A 12,017-nucleotide genomic window follows, 5' to 3' on the forward strand; every position below is an offset into this window, starting at 1 on the left:
CCAGAGCTCCTGTGTCTTCAGCTCTGTCCCATTTTCAGTTTTGAAGTTATTTCTCAGAGGCGGAGTTTTACGCATTTCTCCCCATTTAAGTGGGTTGTGCTGATGAGCGTCAGCCCTCAGCACTGCAGCGTGTGCGGCTCCGCAGGCAGCGTGGTTCCGGTCCACTCCGGTCTGCTTCCCGGCCGTGACTGGAGCGCTGCCGTTGCGCTGTGGGGTTTGCATCCTGCAGCGTCGAGGCCTCGGGCAGCTCCCCCAGACTAAACAACACCAGGTGCGGGCTAGAAACACTTGCGTTTGACCCACCTCGAAGGACGTTTTTTAAAAGTTTTCTCTTGATGGGAGACAGACTTTCCGAATGTCACTCTGGATTTGTCTTCTGTTAAAAGCAGCCTCGGGTTCACGAGAGTCATTCTTGCTTCACTGAGGAGGAGTATTTTCTCGATTGGGAAGGTGCAGGCACATGGTGACAAGTGTGACGGGCACACGGGGCAAGGCCCGCGTCTAGACCTCCCCAGAGGCAGCCGCCTGACGGCGCGTCAGTCCCCAGGCGTTAGTGTGGGGACAGCAAATACCGGTGCGCCGAGTCGCCTTCATTATTTCTGAGGCGGAAACAAGCCATCCATACTATTTTAAGCATTCCTTTAATACGTATGTGTACTGGGCTATTTTGTGTGAAAATATCCTGGGTAGAGTATTTTTTAATTTATTTTTTTCTGGTTAGAGTATTTAAAACGTACTCGTTTACTGGAAGGTTCCTCGTTTGGGACGAGGACGTATTTCAGTCGTACTCTCATTCTTTCTTTTTCTTTCTCGTTTGCCTTTACTACTTTTATGGTTTTAAACTTGGCTTTCCCGTGGTCTGTGGCGTATTTCTGGTGGTCTTTATTCCATTTTCCTCTTCAGGCAGAATTTTTTACTGCCTACTTACAAGATTTCAGGTGAAGTGGATTTGGGTTAAGGGTAGAATTTGGCGAGAAAGAATTTAGAGGAGAAAATTAATCCAGTAACTTAGGAGAGCAAAGAAAAATGTCATCTTTAAAGGCACTGGCAGCAAACACGAAGGTCGTAACGGTCTGTGAGACGGCGTTTGGGGACACGTGCGTCTCCTGAGTCCCGTGGGAGCGGGATGTGCCATGTCTGTGCAGCGCCTCAGCGTCTCTCAGGCTGCCTCACGGGCCGGGGGAGGTCATGGAAGCCTCTCCACTGTGTGTTCCCCTTTTTCTGACTTCATGGTGCTCGAGCAGGCTCACTCAGCTTGTCATTCTGTCAAGCTGGGTTCCATTTACCGAGCCCTGTCTTCTTTTTGGTGGTTAGTATTTCATTTTGTAAAACTCCTGCTTCAAGAGTTACAGTGGCAGTCACCTTCCTTTTCGTCCTCCAGGGCCACCTGACACACAACAACGTCTGCTTGTCGTCTGTGTTTGTGAGCGAAGACGGGCACTGGAAGCTCGGGGGCATGGAGACAGTGTGCACGGCCCCCCAGGCCACAGCGGAGGTGAGCTGGCCACAGCCTGCCTTGTGCCCGGGCCCCCGCAGGCTCTGGCACCGGCTGTCACCGGGGGCTTTCCTTCAGCGTCAGGGGACTTTTTGTCAGTGCTCACATTCGTGGAGATGCGGGATTTTGTTCTTGATGGGCACTGGGGGGCATCCATTCTTTGCTCCTCGTTTTTAGCCGAGGAACCCAAGACAGAACATGGCTTGCTCTCATTTTTAATTACCTGCCCGCTCTGCTCGTGTGGTGTCCTGTACGTGATGACAGCACGGAGTGTTGAATGTTGGAGTCACTTACGTGTCTGTCTACCTTGCTGGGTGTGACAGCATCTTACACTTACCATTACGGCTCCACTTAGGACAGCGGGGTCCGCGAGCGCCCGCTGGGGGCCCAGGAACGGACTGACTGCACTCGTCTCCTGTTCCTGGGGCCCTTGGTGGTGGTCGGGACATACAGTTCTTGACAAATGATCTTGGAGTCAGTGAAAGAAGGCGCTTGTTCTGTGGATGCTGGTTTTGTCTCGGTAGCTGATGAGGCTCTGAACACCCGTATCTCCTGTGGCAGCAAGCCTTAGGTGGGCTCGATTCAGGGAGGAGGTCGACAGGCTGTTCCATGTGGGGACAGCTTCCCCCTGTTGACATCTGTGCGGGGAGCGAGAGTCCTCAGTTCCCACACCAGGAATTTCCGCTGGGGCGCCTCTCAGAGCAGGGGGCGCCCGGTAAACCAGCTGCCGGGACAAGGGAGAGCAAACTTTCGTTCGTTTTCCACTGGGCCTTGTGCCGTGCCAGGCACTGCACTCACGTTTTTCTGTGGGGAGGGATTTTAAATTGGCACCTTTAACATGTGGCAGTGGTTTGAGGGTTTCGTAGCCGCTGTTCCCGTTGCTCGTCGCGTTGGTAACTTTCCCTAATGTCTCCGTCTAGTTCCTGAGGAGTCTGCAGTCAGCACGAGACCCGGCATGCATCCCTCCTGAGGAGATGGTGAGGTGACACGCGTCCCCGCAGCGGACGCTGCTTCGTAGGTCTGACCGGAGCCTCCGCCTGCCCCTGTGCTAACTCACTGCAGAGGCCTCACCCCTCTGCCTTCAAGGCCGCCACCAGGCCTCACCGCCACAGCAGGGAGCCTTTTCCGGGCACCCAGCTGACACTGGTGTACAGACACCTGGGATACTGTGCAGAGGTGGCGGGACCTCAGTGGGGACAGGTCGGTGCGTCCTGCCCGTTTCCCGGTGACCCGGTACTTCGCTGGAAGGCAGGAGAGCTGGGTGGCAGCACCAGCCTCCCCTGCTGCCCCGGCCAGCGAGACCCCGAGGTCGCTTGGGGTGGTGGTTGGCGGTGCTGGCGAGGAAGGGCCGGGTTCACCGATTGAGTGGAAAGCAGTCGCTCCCACTCAGCTTGTCCTCATACTCGCTGTAAACTGCCACCGGTCCCCGAAGACACAGTCAGCGTGCTTTTTAGGAAATACGACTATAACTGTCCACGTCCACTTAGCTGTAGACCTAAGACTTGAAATGAGTCAGATTCATCCACGTTAGTCCTGTGCGCGTAGACTGCTGTTTTCAGTCAGTTTAGAGTCTGCCTAGCATTTTGAGAGAAAGGAACAGAAGATGCCATCGGGCATCTCAGGGTCGGGCTCGGTGGTGTCCGAGCAGCCGGCTGCCATCTGGTGTGTTTCTGCACGTGCGTTTGCTGGCAGCACTGGGCGCCGACGCATTTTTTCTCCAGTTGCCGTCACGTATTTTTGAAAGGCACAGACCTTAGGAGCCTGTAAATGAGCCGCTGCTGCACTGTCAGCCGGGAGCGCCCTGAGTGCAGAGTGGGGGGCTCCGCGGAGACGGGACGCGCTCCCCAGGGCAGCTGCGATGCTCCAACGGCTTGTCCTGCTTCTAGTCTCCAGAATTCACAGCCCTGCCGGAGTCACACGGACACGCGCGGGACGCCTATTCGTTCGGGACGCTGGTGGAAAGTGTGCTCACTGTCCTGAGCGGGCAGGGTGAGTTGGCGTCACGCACCGCGTCCGCACGCTGAGTGGGAGACCACCCACGCCGCCTTCGTGCAGGTCCCAAGGCCGTGTCTTTGATGAGAGCGGGAGCCTGTCCCTTCCCCAGTGGCCTGGGCGGGCCGCTCTGATGGCGGGGAGAGATCCTTGCGGCTCCTGAGTCCGCCTTGTCAGTAGGAAGCCCCTTGAGCGCTGGCTGTCAGTATCTCGTGTCATCGCCTTGTTATTTGGTGTTGGTTTTGATCGTCTAAAGACTTGATTTGAACCAGCCAGTAAGTTAACGAATGCTGATTTATGTGTAATAACTGGAGTAGAGTAAAACTCAAACTTCATTACTAGTTTCTAAGTCAAGCTTAACATTTCCTTGGTTCTTCCAAAGCCCTTTTGAGTTTTTTTTCTTGATGTGACCTACGCGTTGCCTTTTCCTTCCTCTGCCCCCGGAAGCCGGGCTGCTGAGCACACGCGTTCTGAGCTCCCGAGCTCGGCGGCAGCCTGCCCCTCCTCCGGCCCCCAGCCCTCAGGTGTCCCCCTGCTATGGCCTGGGGCGTGGGCCGCAGGCCCCTCGCTGGCCCATCTGGTGCTGCGAGGCTTCGGGCGGCCCTGACGCAGTGTCTCCTCTCAGGCTCGGGCGGGCTCAGGAGCTCCCGGCCCTGTGCCACTGGCCGCTCGCGACTGTCCCGGCCTTGGTACTTGAGGATGCGAGCGGAGCAGAGGCCCTGTGGGTGGAGAACACCTTCCTCCCCACTGGTCCCGGTGGTGGGCCGTGTATCATCCTTAGGGAACCAAAATGCCATCCTCAGCTCACTTGCCCTGTCCGGGGACAAGTGGCCCCGGCCGGCAGGGCCCGCACACCTGGGCAGGCAAAACCTGCTCTGGGCCTGAGCCAGTTGAGCCGACGCCAGGATGCGTGGGCTCAGGCGGGCGGTGGGTGGCCGGGCGCCCTCCCGCTCTGCCAGGGAGTGTGGCCGCGGAAGCCGGAGCTGTTTGGCAATAGCCAGGGCTCTGTCTGTTTGGGCTTTTACAGGTTGGTTTTGCTCCCGTCAGTCTGCAGCCGTAGCGGCCTGAGAGGGGAAGGCACTGGACACTAACTGGGTCTGGGTTTCAGTTTCAGCGGCCGCCCTCGCCAGCTTCCAGCAGACCTTGAGCGCAGCTCTGCGGAACCCCGTTCCCCAGTGTCGGCCCGCGCTCCGCACCTTACTGTCCCACGACCTCTTCAGGTGAGGCGTCTCGCGTGACACACCGGCCTGCTCTCCGGCACACTCGCAGCACTGACTGGAGCGGTCCCTTTCCTCAGTTGTCAGGAGAGGCTGAGTCATGTCCCCGTGGGAAATAGAGGGAGGACCTGGGTTGCCTCTCAGGTTCGCCGAGAGGAAGTTTCAGAAATACTTGATCTTCATAAAGGCTGGTTTAGAAACGGAGCGGGACTCGGGCTTCTGACGAAGGAGCTGGGCGGGGCCCACGGTTCAGGTCCCAGTTCATTGAGAAAGTTAAGCATGGTCTCTCCCCTCTGCCGCTGTGCCGTTGATAAGAGTTTGTTACTGTTGACATCTTCTTTTGTTGGGTTTGGGACATGAGCTTATTTTTCTTAGGCAGAAGATTGTTTTCTTTGTTTAGTAAGACGTGCTGGAAGAGCAAAGAAGTCGATTTAGAGGGAGGGGCAGAATATAACTTAATACTGTCGCTGGATTCAGAGATGTTTTTGAACCTCTCTTCAAGGTTAGTTTTAATTATGTGTCCTTCATTTTTTTACCTCCCTGACTGCAGAACTTCTGCTCAGGTTAATTCCACATTCATGACTTTTATTAGCAAAACTTGTCCTATGTCATTTTGCAACTTAAACTACGTGTTTGCAGTCAGGGCCTGAGAAAAACTGAGCTAACGGTCTCGAGGGGGAGTGGTTCCCCCAGGACAGGACTGGGGGTGGCAGTAAACAGGCAGGGGCGTTGTTCCTTGTAGTTATTAAGGATTTATTTATCATTTGTTTTAAAGAAACTGTTGAAAACATTTACCTTGGAGGAGTCTTAACCAAGGTATTTCCACGTTCTTTTGGGTAATTTATAGTAATACTTTTTTACCTTGATATAAAGTCTCGTCCTTTACAGGAAATAAATCCTCTCATCACTGTGTGTGACAGGAGTTCGTTAGTAAGAACTGTACTTCAACAGGAGAGGACAGCCAGAAACACCCCGGGCCCCCTCCCCAAAATCCGAGTGTTGTGGGGAGAAGCCGGTGGGGGTGACAGTGGTGGGGGGCCGTTCCTTAGACTGCAGCTAAGACACTTTCGCTTCCTCTCCCCATAGCCGGCCAGCGGGACAGGTGTGAGTGCGGCTGGGGGTAGGCAGTAGGACATTAGCTGGCCAGTCCGCCGCCTCTGTGACTGGTGGCCCTACAGGAAGCTGACCACCTTCCCCGCCTGGCTGGAGAAACGAGACGCGTCCCTCCGTCCCCAGCCCTCTTGGACACTTCTTACTTCCCAGGAAGAGACTTGAGAATCAGTTGTTCGACGACAGTACCATTTCTCCCAGGACACTCCATTTAACCACATCCCGTCACGACAGAAAACGTGGATGGTTCTGATGGTTATTAAAAAAGCACACAGTTTGTTAGCATGTGTGCACACGTGTGTGTGGTTAAGCATGTGTCTTCATAGATCTTCCTGATGCTCCTAAAATAGCAGATTCCCTGTGGGCTCCTTCCCTAGTGCTCGCCTCCTAGGCTGCCTAGTGACAGCAGAGCCTTCTGAGTGGCACAGGAGAATGTTTCTTTGTTGACTCGTACAGCCCAGTGTTTGACATGCCTCCTCTAATCTGCTGTCCTGCATGTTTTTGTTTGGCATTTAGGAATGATTTTCTAGAAATTGTGAATTTCTTGAAAAGTTTAACATTGAAGAGCGAAGAGGAGAAAACTGAGTTCTTTAAGTAAGTTCAGACGTTACCCCCTAAACTGCAGTGACACGGATTAGGCCCACGTGACCACCAGGCGGCCTCGAGGTTGGGCGGGCATTTGGGGTCTCAGTGCAGTTTACTGCACCTTCCTCCATGTCACGCTCTGTCGGCCCGCGGGCTGGGCAGCCCAGTGAGGGCGTCAGATGCAGGCGGAGGGTCCGTGGGCAGAGGGAGCGTGCAGGGGCGGGGGGGGTGTGAACGAACAGAGTGGCGTGCAGCGTGTCTTGCGTGTGGAGTGACAAGCAGGTCGTTTGCACGGCAGGTGCCAAGGCCAGGACAGGCGTGGGGTGGGCACCGTCGTGCAGCCTTGAAGAGTGCTGACCCGTAAGGCGGGACTCTGGCGCCGACGCCGTCCGGGGAGCGAGAGCAGCTGCGAGACGGTCATTCTCCCCCAAAGGGGCCGCTCGGCGGTGGGCGGCTCCGGCTCACCTCGTCCGGGGCTGGGGCCAGGCAGACAGCCCCACGCGGCCAGGGCGGTGCATGCGAGGCCACGCGTGGGCGTCTGCGGTATGGAGAGGAAGATGTTGAGATGAGGCCTTAGTGATCGTCACCTGATGATTAGGGGGCGCTGGAGCCGAGGGCCCAACGTGCAGGGCAACGGTGAGTTCCACGGTCAGTGTGGTCGTCAGAAGTGTCCCTGGGACGTTGACGGAGATGTCCACGGGCATTTGGCCAGATAGGGCTGAGGCGAAGGTTAATTAGGGTCATCAGCTTGTGGTTGATGATGTTCTCCAGAGAAAGTGGGGAGCACGACCAGGGCAGTGGGCCCAAATCAGAACGCTGGGGCGCCCAGCCGTGTCAGGGTGGTGGGGAGGGGTGGCTGATGAGACAGAGCGCAGTGCTCGGAGGTGTGGAGAGCCCGGGAGGCTGGTGTCCCCAGAGCGCTAGCGAGTATCTGAAAGGCTGGTCATTTAGTCAGGAATCCACTGCTGGCCTGGTCTTGGAAAGAGCTGCTTCAGCAGTGGGCCTGGCTCAGTGCGCGCGTGCGTGAGCGCGAGGGGGCCGGTGGCGTGGGCGACAGACAGCTCCTGTGTAGCTGCAGGAGGAGGCGGAGTCGAGGCTGGCCGCAGCTCCCTGCAGAGGTGTCCACGTGTTCACGGGCTGAGGGGTGGAGCGGAGGGAGGGAGCAGTTGACGCTGCAGGCGTGCTGGGGACTGTCCTGTCCTGGAAGGGAAGGGACCGAGGGCTGGGGCCCTGGCTGGGTGGGGAGGCCTTCAACAAGACGTCCCCACCGCCCTGGGACCCGGAAAGGAGGCAGGAGTGAGTAGGGACGGGCGTGGCCGCAGGGTTATCCGCGAAGGTGTCACCTTACGACCTGCTGTCTGTGCATTTAACCAAGTGCTCTTACGTACCTTGTTTTAACTTGATAAGCGTAGTAACAGAAGCCTGTATTTTGTTTACTATGGAAACAGTGGGTCATCTAATATCCTGCACTTTTCACATTGGAGAAGGAAAGGGCATTTGTGCTGCTAGTCAGGGACCCTCTGCTGAGGACGTTTCCCCCTGGGACTGGAGGTCGTGCGGGTGCTGACGAGCTGGCCTCCTACCTGCATTTTCATAACTACCTGGGACCGCCCTGGTCACCTTTCTAGCTTCATTTCAAAGGCGTCGCTCAGGTGGCGTTGGCAGGCAGGCGCGAGTGTCTGACGTGTGCCAGCGAGCTGACCTGTCACCACCAGTCTCCCGGGCCTTCCTCCTTTCCCTCAGGTTTCTGCTGGACAGAGTCAGCTGCCTGTCGGAGGAGTTGATAGCTTCAAGGTTGGTGCCTCTTCTGCTTAATCAGCTGGTGTTTGCAGAGCCAGTAGCTGTTAAGAGTTTTCTTCCTCATCTGCTTGGCCCCAAAAAAGGTGAATTTCCACTTTAAAGTACTACTGGGAATTAAGGAGCTTGGGGTCGCTAGTCCATATTTGAGCAGCGTGGGAGCACTACATGGCATAGTTACATCGGGTCTAAAAGTAGAGAAGTTCCTGGCCCCCGATGGGATAACTGACCCAACCCTGAGTTCCAGGACCCACGGGACAAACGTGGAGCATGTGCGGGTTCACTGTGGGCCGCGGGGGGTCTCACGCATGCTCCCACGCACGCCCAGAACATGAAAAGCCCTTGGAGTTTTACGGGGAAACCCGCGTCTTCAGGGAACCGTGGCATGTGCAGTGGCCCTTTGAGGCCTGTGCCTCCTGATCCCCAAGAGCGCCCCGTGTATCTTGCCTTTTCAGTGGAAAGATTGAAAAGCACCGAGATCACTTTACTCCTTGGAGCTCCCGTTTTTTTCTGAATGTGAAATAACCTCGTTTCACAAAGTTATTACTTTGAAACTTCTAACTTTTTAAGACTCCAGATGCTAACACCTCAGGTTAGAGAGTACAGCATTACGCTCACTCTTTCGAGCTGGGTAGAGAATCCTGCTTTTGGAGTTTCTTACGAAATCTCGGTCCAGTGCAGCCGCGTGCCCGGTGACGTTGACAGCATAGTGTTTCCTGCCTCCACCTCGGTGCCGCTCTCTTTAGCCAGGAACTTCCGTCGGGGCCCGTCCGCCCCGGCTCTGTCGACTGTGGGTGGGGTGCACTTCCGAGCCACCGGGAGTGTCAAAGTCTGCCTGTGTGCAAGGGTGTCACGTGTACCTCAGATGTCCCCACTCCCATAACCACGGCTGTGACACTGGGCGGAGGGGACTGTCCAGCGCCGAGCCCCGCCGCAGCACTCAACACCGCCGGCCTCACGGACGGAGCTGCAGCCGCTGCGTCGATCTAACGTAGCACATGACATTCCCGTCACACACACGCGATAGAGAGTTCTCGATGCAGGATGCTGCTAAAGGATGAGCTTTCCTGGTAGTGCAGTAACTACGATGCGTGTTTTGCAAAGGCTTCTGGAAGGGACAGTGCACTAAAGATAACGCAGCCCCGGGGGAGGGGGGTCCACACGGCGGTTTGGGGCGCGCATGAGCTCCAGGCTGACTTCTTGCTTCTCTCCTGCGCCACCTCCGACCTGGGGCAGCGGGAGCGCCCCGGGGCCTGCTGTCGCCGGCCCTGTTCCAGGCGCGCGTGATTCCGGTGCTGCTGCGACTGTTCACGGTCCACGAGGAGCACGTGCGCGTGGTGCTGCTGTCGCACCTGGAGGCCTACGTGGAGCACTTCACCCCGGAGCAGCTGCGCAAGGTCATCCTACCACAGGTCAGAGACGGGTGGCGAGGGTTGGGGCCCGAGCCAGGGCGGGCGTGGGGTTCGGATCAGAGCTGGGGGGCCCAGGTCTGCGGCAGCCCCCCGTTTCCATTCCACTCGCTGCCTGAGAGGGGACGAGGATCGTGCACTCACTCTGCGGGGTGGGGGGAGGGGCGAGCACACTCGGGGACGCGACCGTAAAGCCTAAGGGGGCCTGAGGCTGCCGCATCCGTGGTTTTCAGCCTTTTCACCAGCCACGCGGGAGCCTCGGCAGGCTCCGCCCTCGGGCCCCAGGTTTGTGTTGGTTTCCTGTGACCGATGTCACGAGCGACCGCAAGCTGCGCGGCTTAGAACGGGAGAGACCTAACTCTGGGTTCTAGAGCGCGGCGTCCGTCCCGCCTCCCGGCAGCGTCCGCCGTCCTCGGCGTGTCTTGGCCTTAGCGGTGTCACCGGTCTCTGCATGTCGTCACAGGCTTTTTTGTGAGCACACCAGTCACTGGACGTAGTGGGGCCTACTCTAACCCTGTGTGATCTCATTTTAAGGTCACATTTTGGGCAGACGTGAGTTTTGAAAAGATTTCATCAGTCACGTGGTATCTTTCAAATGATTTGTTTTCCTATGAGATTGATTGACTTGAGAATCATAAGGCCTGGTGTTAGGCCCAGTTCTGTGCTCGGGTCCTGGGGACCCAGAGGCGTGTGACACACCCTGCCCTCGGAGCTGGCAGGTGGTGCTGGGGAGCTGGGGAGGGTCCCCCACTCCGCCCTTCAGCCCTCCCGCTGGGCTGGTTAGGAAATAAAGCTGACACGAGACAGTTAACAGAACAAAATGACTTAACCGTGCGCAGGGGAGAATCGCAGAGCGATGCTCAGGTCGTGACGAGAGACTCACGGTGATCGGACGCGGCACCTTTTCATCCTTGTCAGGCGAGGAATAGGTTGAGAGAGGCTGACAGGACGGGGAAGGCGGGGCTCGCTGGGAGGAGCCCGGGCGGCCGGCGTGCGTTCTGAGGACTTCACGCGTGGCCTGGGGTGGCAGAGGCCTTACGGGCTTTGTAGATGTGTGCTTTCTCGACCCTGGACTCTGTCGCTCGTGGCAAGATGGTCCCTCAGTCTGTCATGGAGATGTGTTTCCTCTTTTAGAGGGACAGAGAGCACTCTTCCTGCTCCTCAGGGGACTTCAGTTTCGTGTGCCATCATGGGCTGTGCCCTAGGCCCAAGAAAGGTAGGCGTTTGTTATCTGCTGCTGTGGAACAAACCACCCCAAGCCAGTGCCTAAAACACCTCTTTTATGGATTGTCACAGTCCTTTGGGTTGGCCCCCAGCTCGGGGCCTCTGCTGCTTCATGTCAGCTGAGGCAGGGTATTCTGGGGCCCCGCCATGGCTGCCATATCCAGACAGCTCTTCGGAGGGCATGGCTGAAAGACTGAGCTTCGCTGGCACGTTGGGACAGTCGGGCCTCTCCATGACGTCTCAGAGCTGCTGTGCCCCTCGTGACAGTCCCATGTGGTTTCTCTGGCAGAGGAGGAGGAGACTTACATGGCTGCTCAGGGCTGCCAGACGTGACTGCAGCCTTCTTGAGGCATGGGTTGAGAACTGACAATGCCACTTGTCACAGCCGCTTGCTTGGTTAAAGTGAGTCACAAACGTCAGCCCAGGTTCGCTGGGGGGCGCGGGTCACTGGGGGCTGGCTTTAGCGCCTCGGTGCCACAGCGGGGCACTGTGTCTACATCTGTCATGCAGCAGTAACCGTCAGCTCACATATGGCTGTGTGTGCCTGGGAGCTTAGGAACGGAGCACTCTAGCTCTGAACTAGAGGTGTCACCACAGGCCTCAGAACTGGCACTGAGCTGAGGTCAGAGAATGACCACATGGCCCGCGAGGGAGGTGTAGAAGCCCTCGCTGGAGCTCCGTCCCCTGCGGGGGAAGACGCGGCCATCGTGTTTTCGTTTTTAAGCTGCTGGAGAGTTCGTGTTTCTTGGGTGGAGGATGCACTGGGCCATAGTGGGCTCGTACTGGGTAGCTGATTTTTTGATGACATAGCTGTTAGCCCAGAGGTGGCGCGATGACCTTAGGAATCTGTCTTTTCATCCACATCTGCTCGTTCGTAGCCCTCTTCTTTGTCCTCATACAGTCCATCTTTAGCATCCTGTGGTTCACAAACCTACTGCTGGTGTTTAACATACCTTGTGAATTCTACCTACGACTTACAAACTACTTGTTTACTTCCTGTCTGTACTTTGTCAAAAAAAAAAAGGAAGTGTTATCTTTTCAATTATAGTCAACATACAGTATTATATTAGCTTTAGGTGTACGACATAGTGATTAGACATTTGTATAACTTAGGAAGTGATCACCCCATTAAACCTAGTGCCCATCTGACACCATACATAGTCATCATCACTGGCTATGTTCCTTCTG

The 12,017-nt window shown here is 56.5% G+C and overlaps 1 protein-coding gene across 6 annotated transcripts in view; it reads left to right on the plus strand.

The window, feature by feature from the left end:
- The window catches only part of SCYL3 (SCY1 like pseudokinase 3), a 30,549-nt gene that overhangs the window by 5,645 nt on the left and 12,887 nt on the right, over positions 1-12,017 (plus strand). For 4 of the 6 annotated variants that reach the window (XR_005657024.1, XM_039881594.1, XM_039881593.1 and 1 more), the window contains 8 exons: positions 1,382-1,495; positions 2,416-2,472; positions 3,382-3,484; positions 4,596-4,707; positions 5,105-5,206; positions 6,331-6,408; positions 8,143-8,282; positions 9,433-9,608. Coding sequence is in view for 5 of the 6 variants with exons in the window: in XM_039881594.1 (XP_039737528.1) it covers positions 1,382-1,495; positions 2,416-2,472; positions 3,382-3,484; positions 4,596-4,707; positions 5,105-5,206; positions 6,331-6,408; positions 8,143-8,282; positions 9,433-9,608 (882 nt within the window). In the remaining variant the exon portion in view is untranslated. The remainder of the gene's footprint in view (positions 1-1,381; positions 1,496-2,415; positions 2,473-3,381; positions 3,485-4,595; positions 4,708-5,104; positions 5,207-6,330; positions 6,409-8,142; positions 8,283-9,432; positions 9,609-12,017) is intronic. The other 2 variants (XM_039881597.1, XM_039881598.1) reach the window with 2 other exon arrangements.

The sequence above is a fragment of the Pteropus medius genome, unplaced genomic scaffold, assembly GCF_902729225.1.
Source record: "Pteropus medius unplaced genomic scaffold, Ma_sr-lr_union100, whole genome shotgun sequence".
NCBI lineage: Eukaryota > Metazoa > Chordata > Mammalia > Chiroptera > Pteropodidae > Pteropus > Pteropus medius.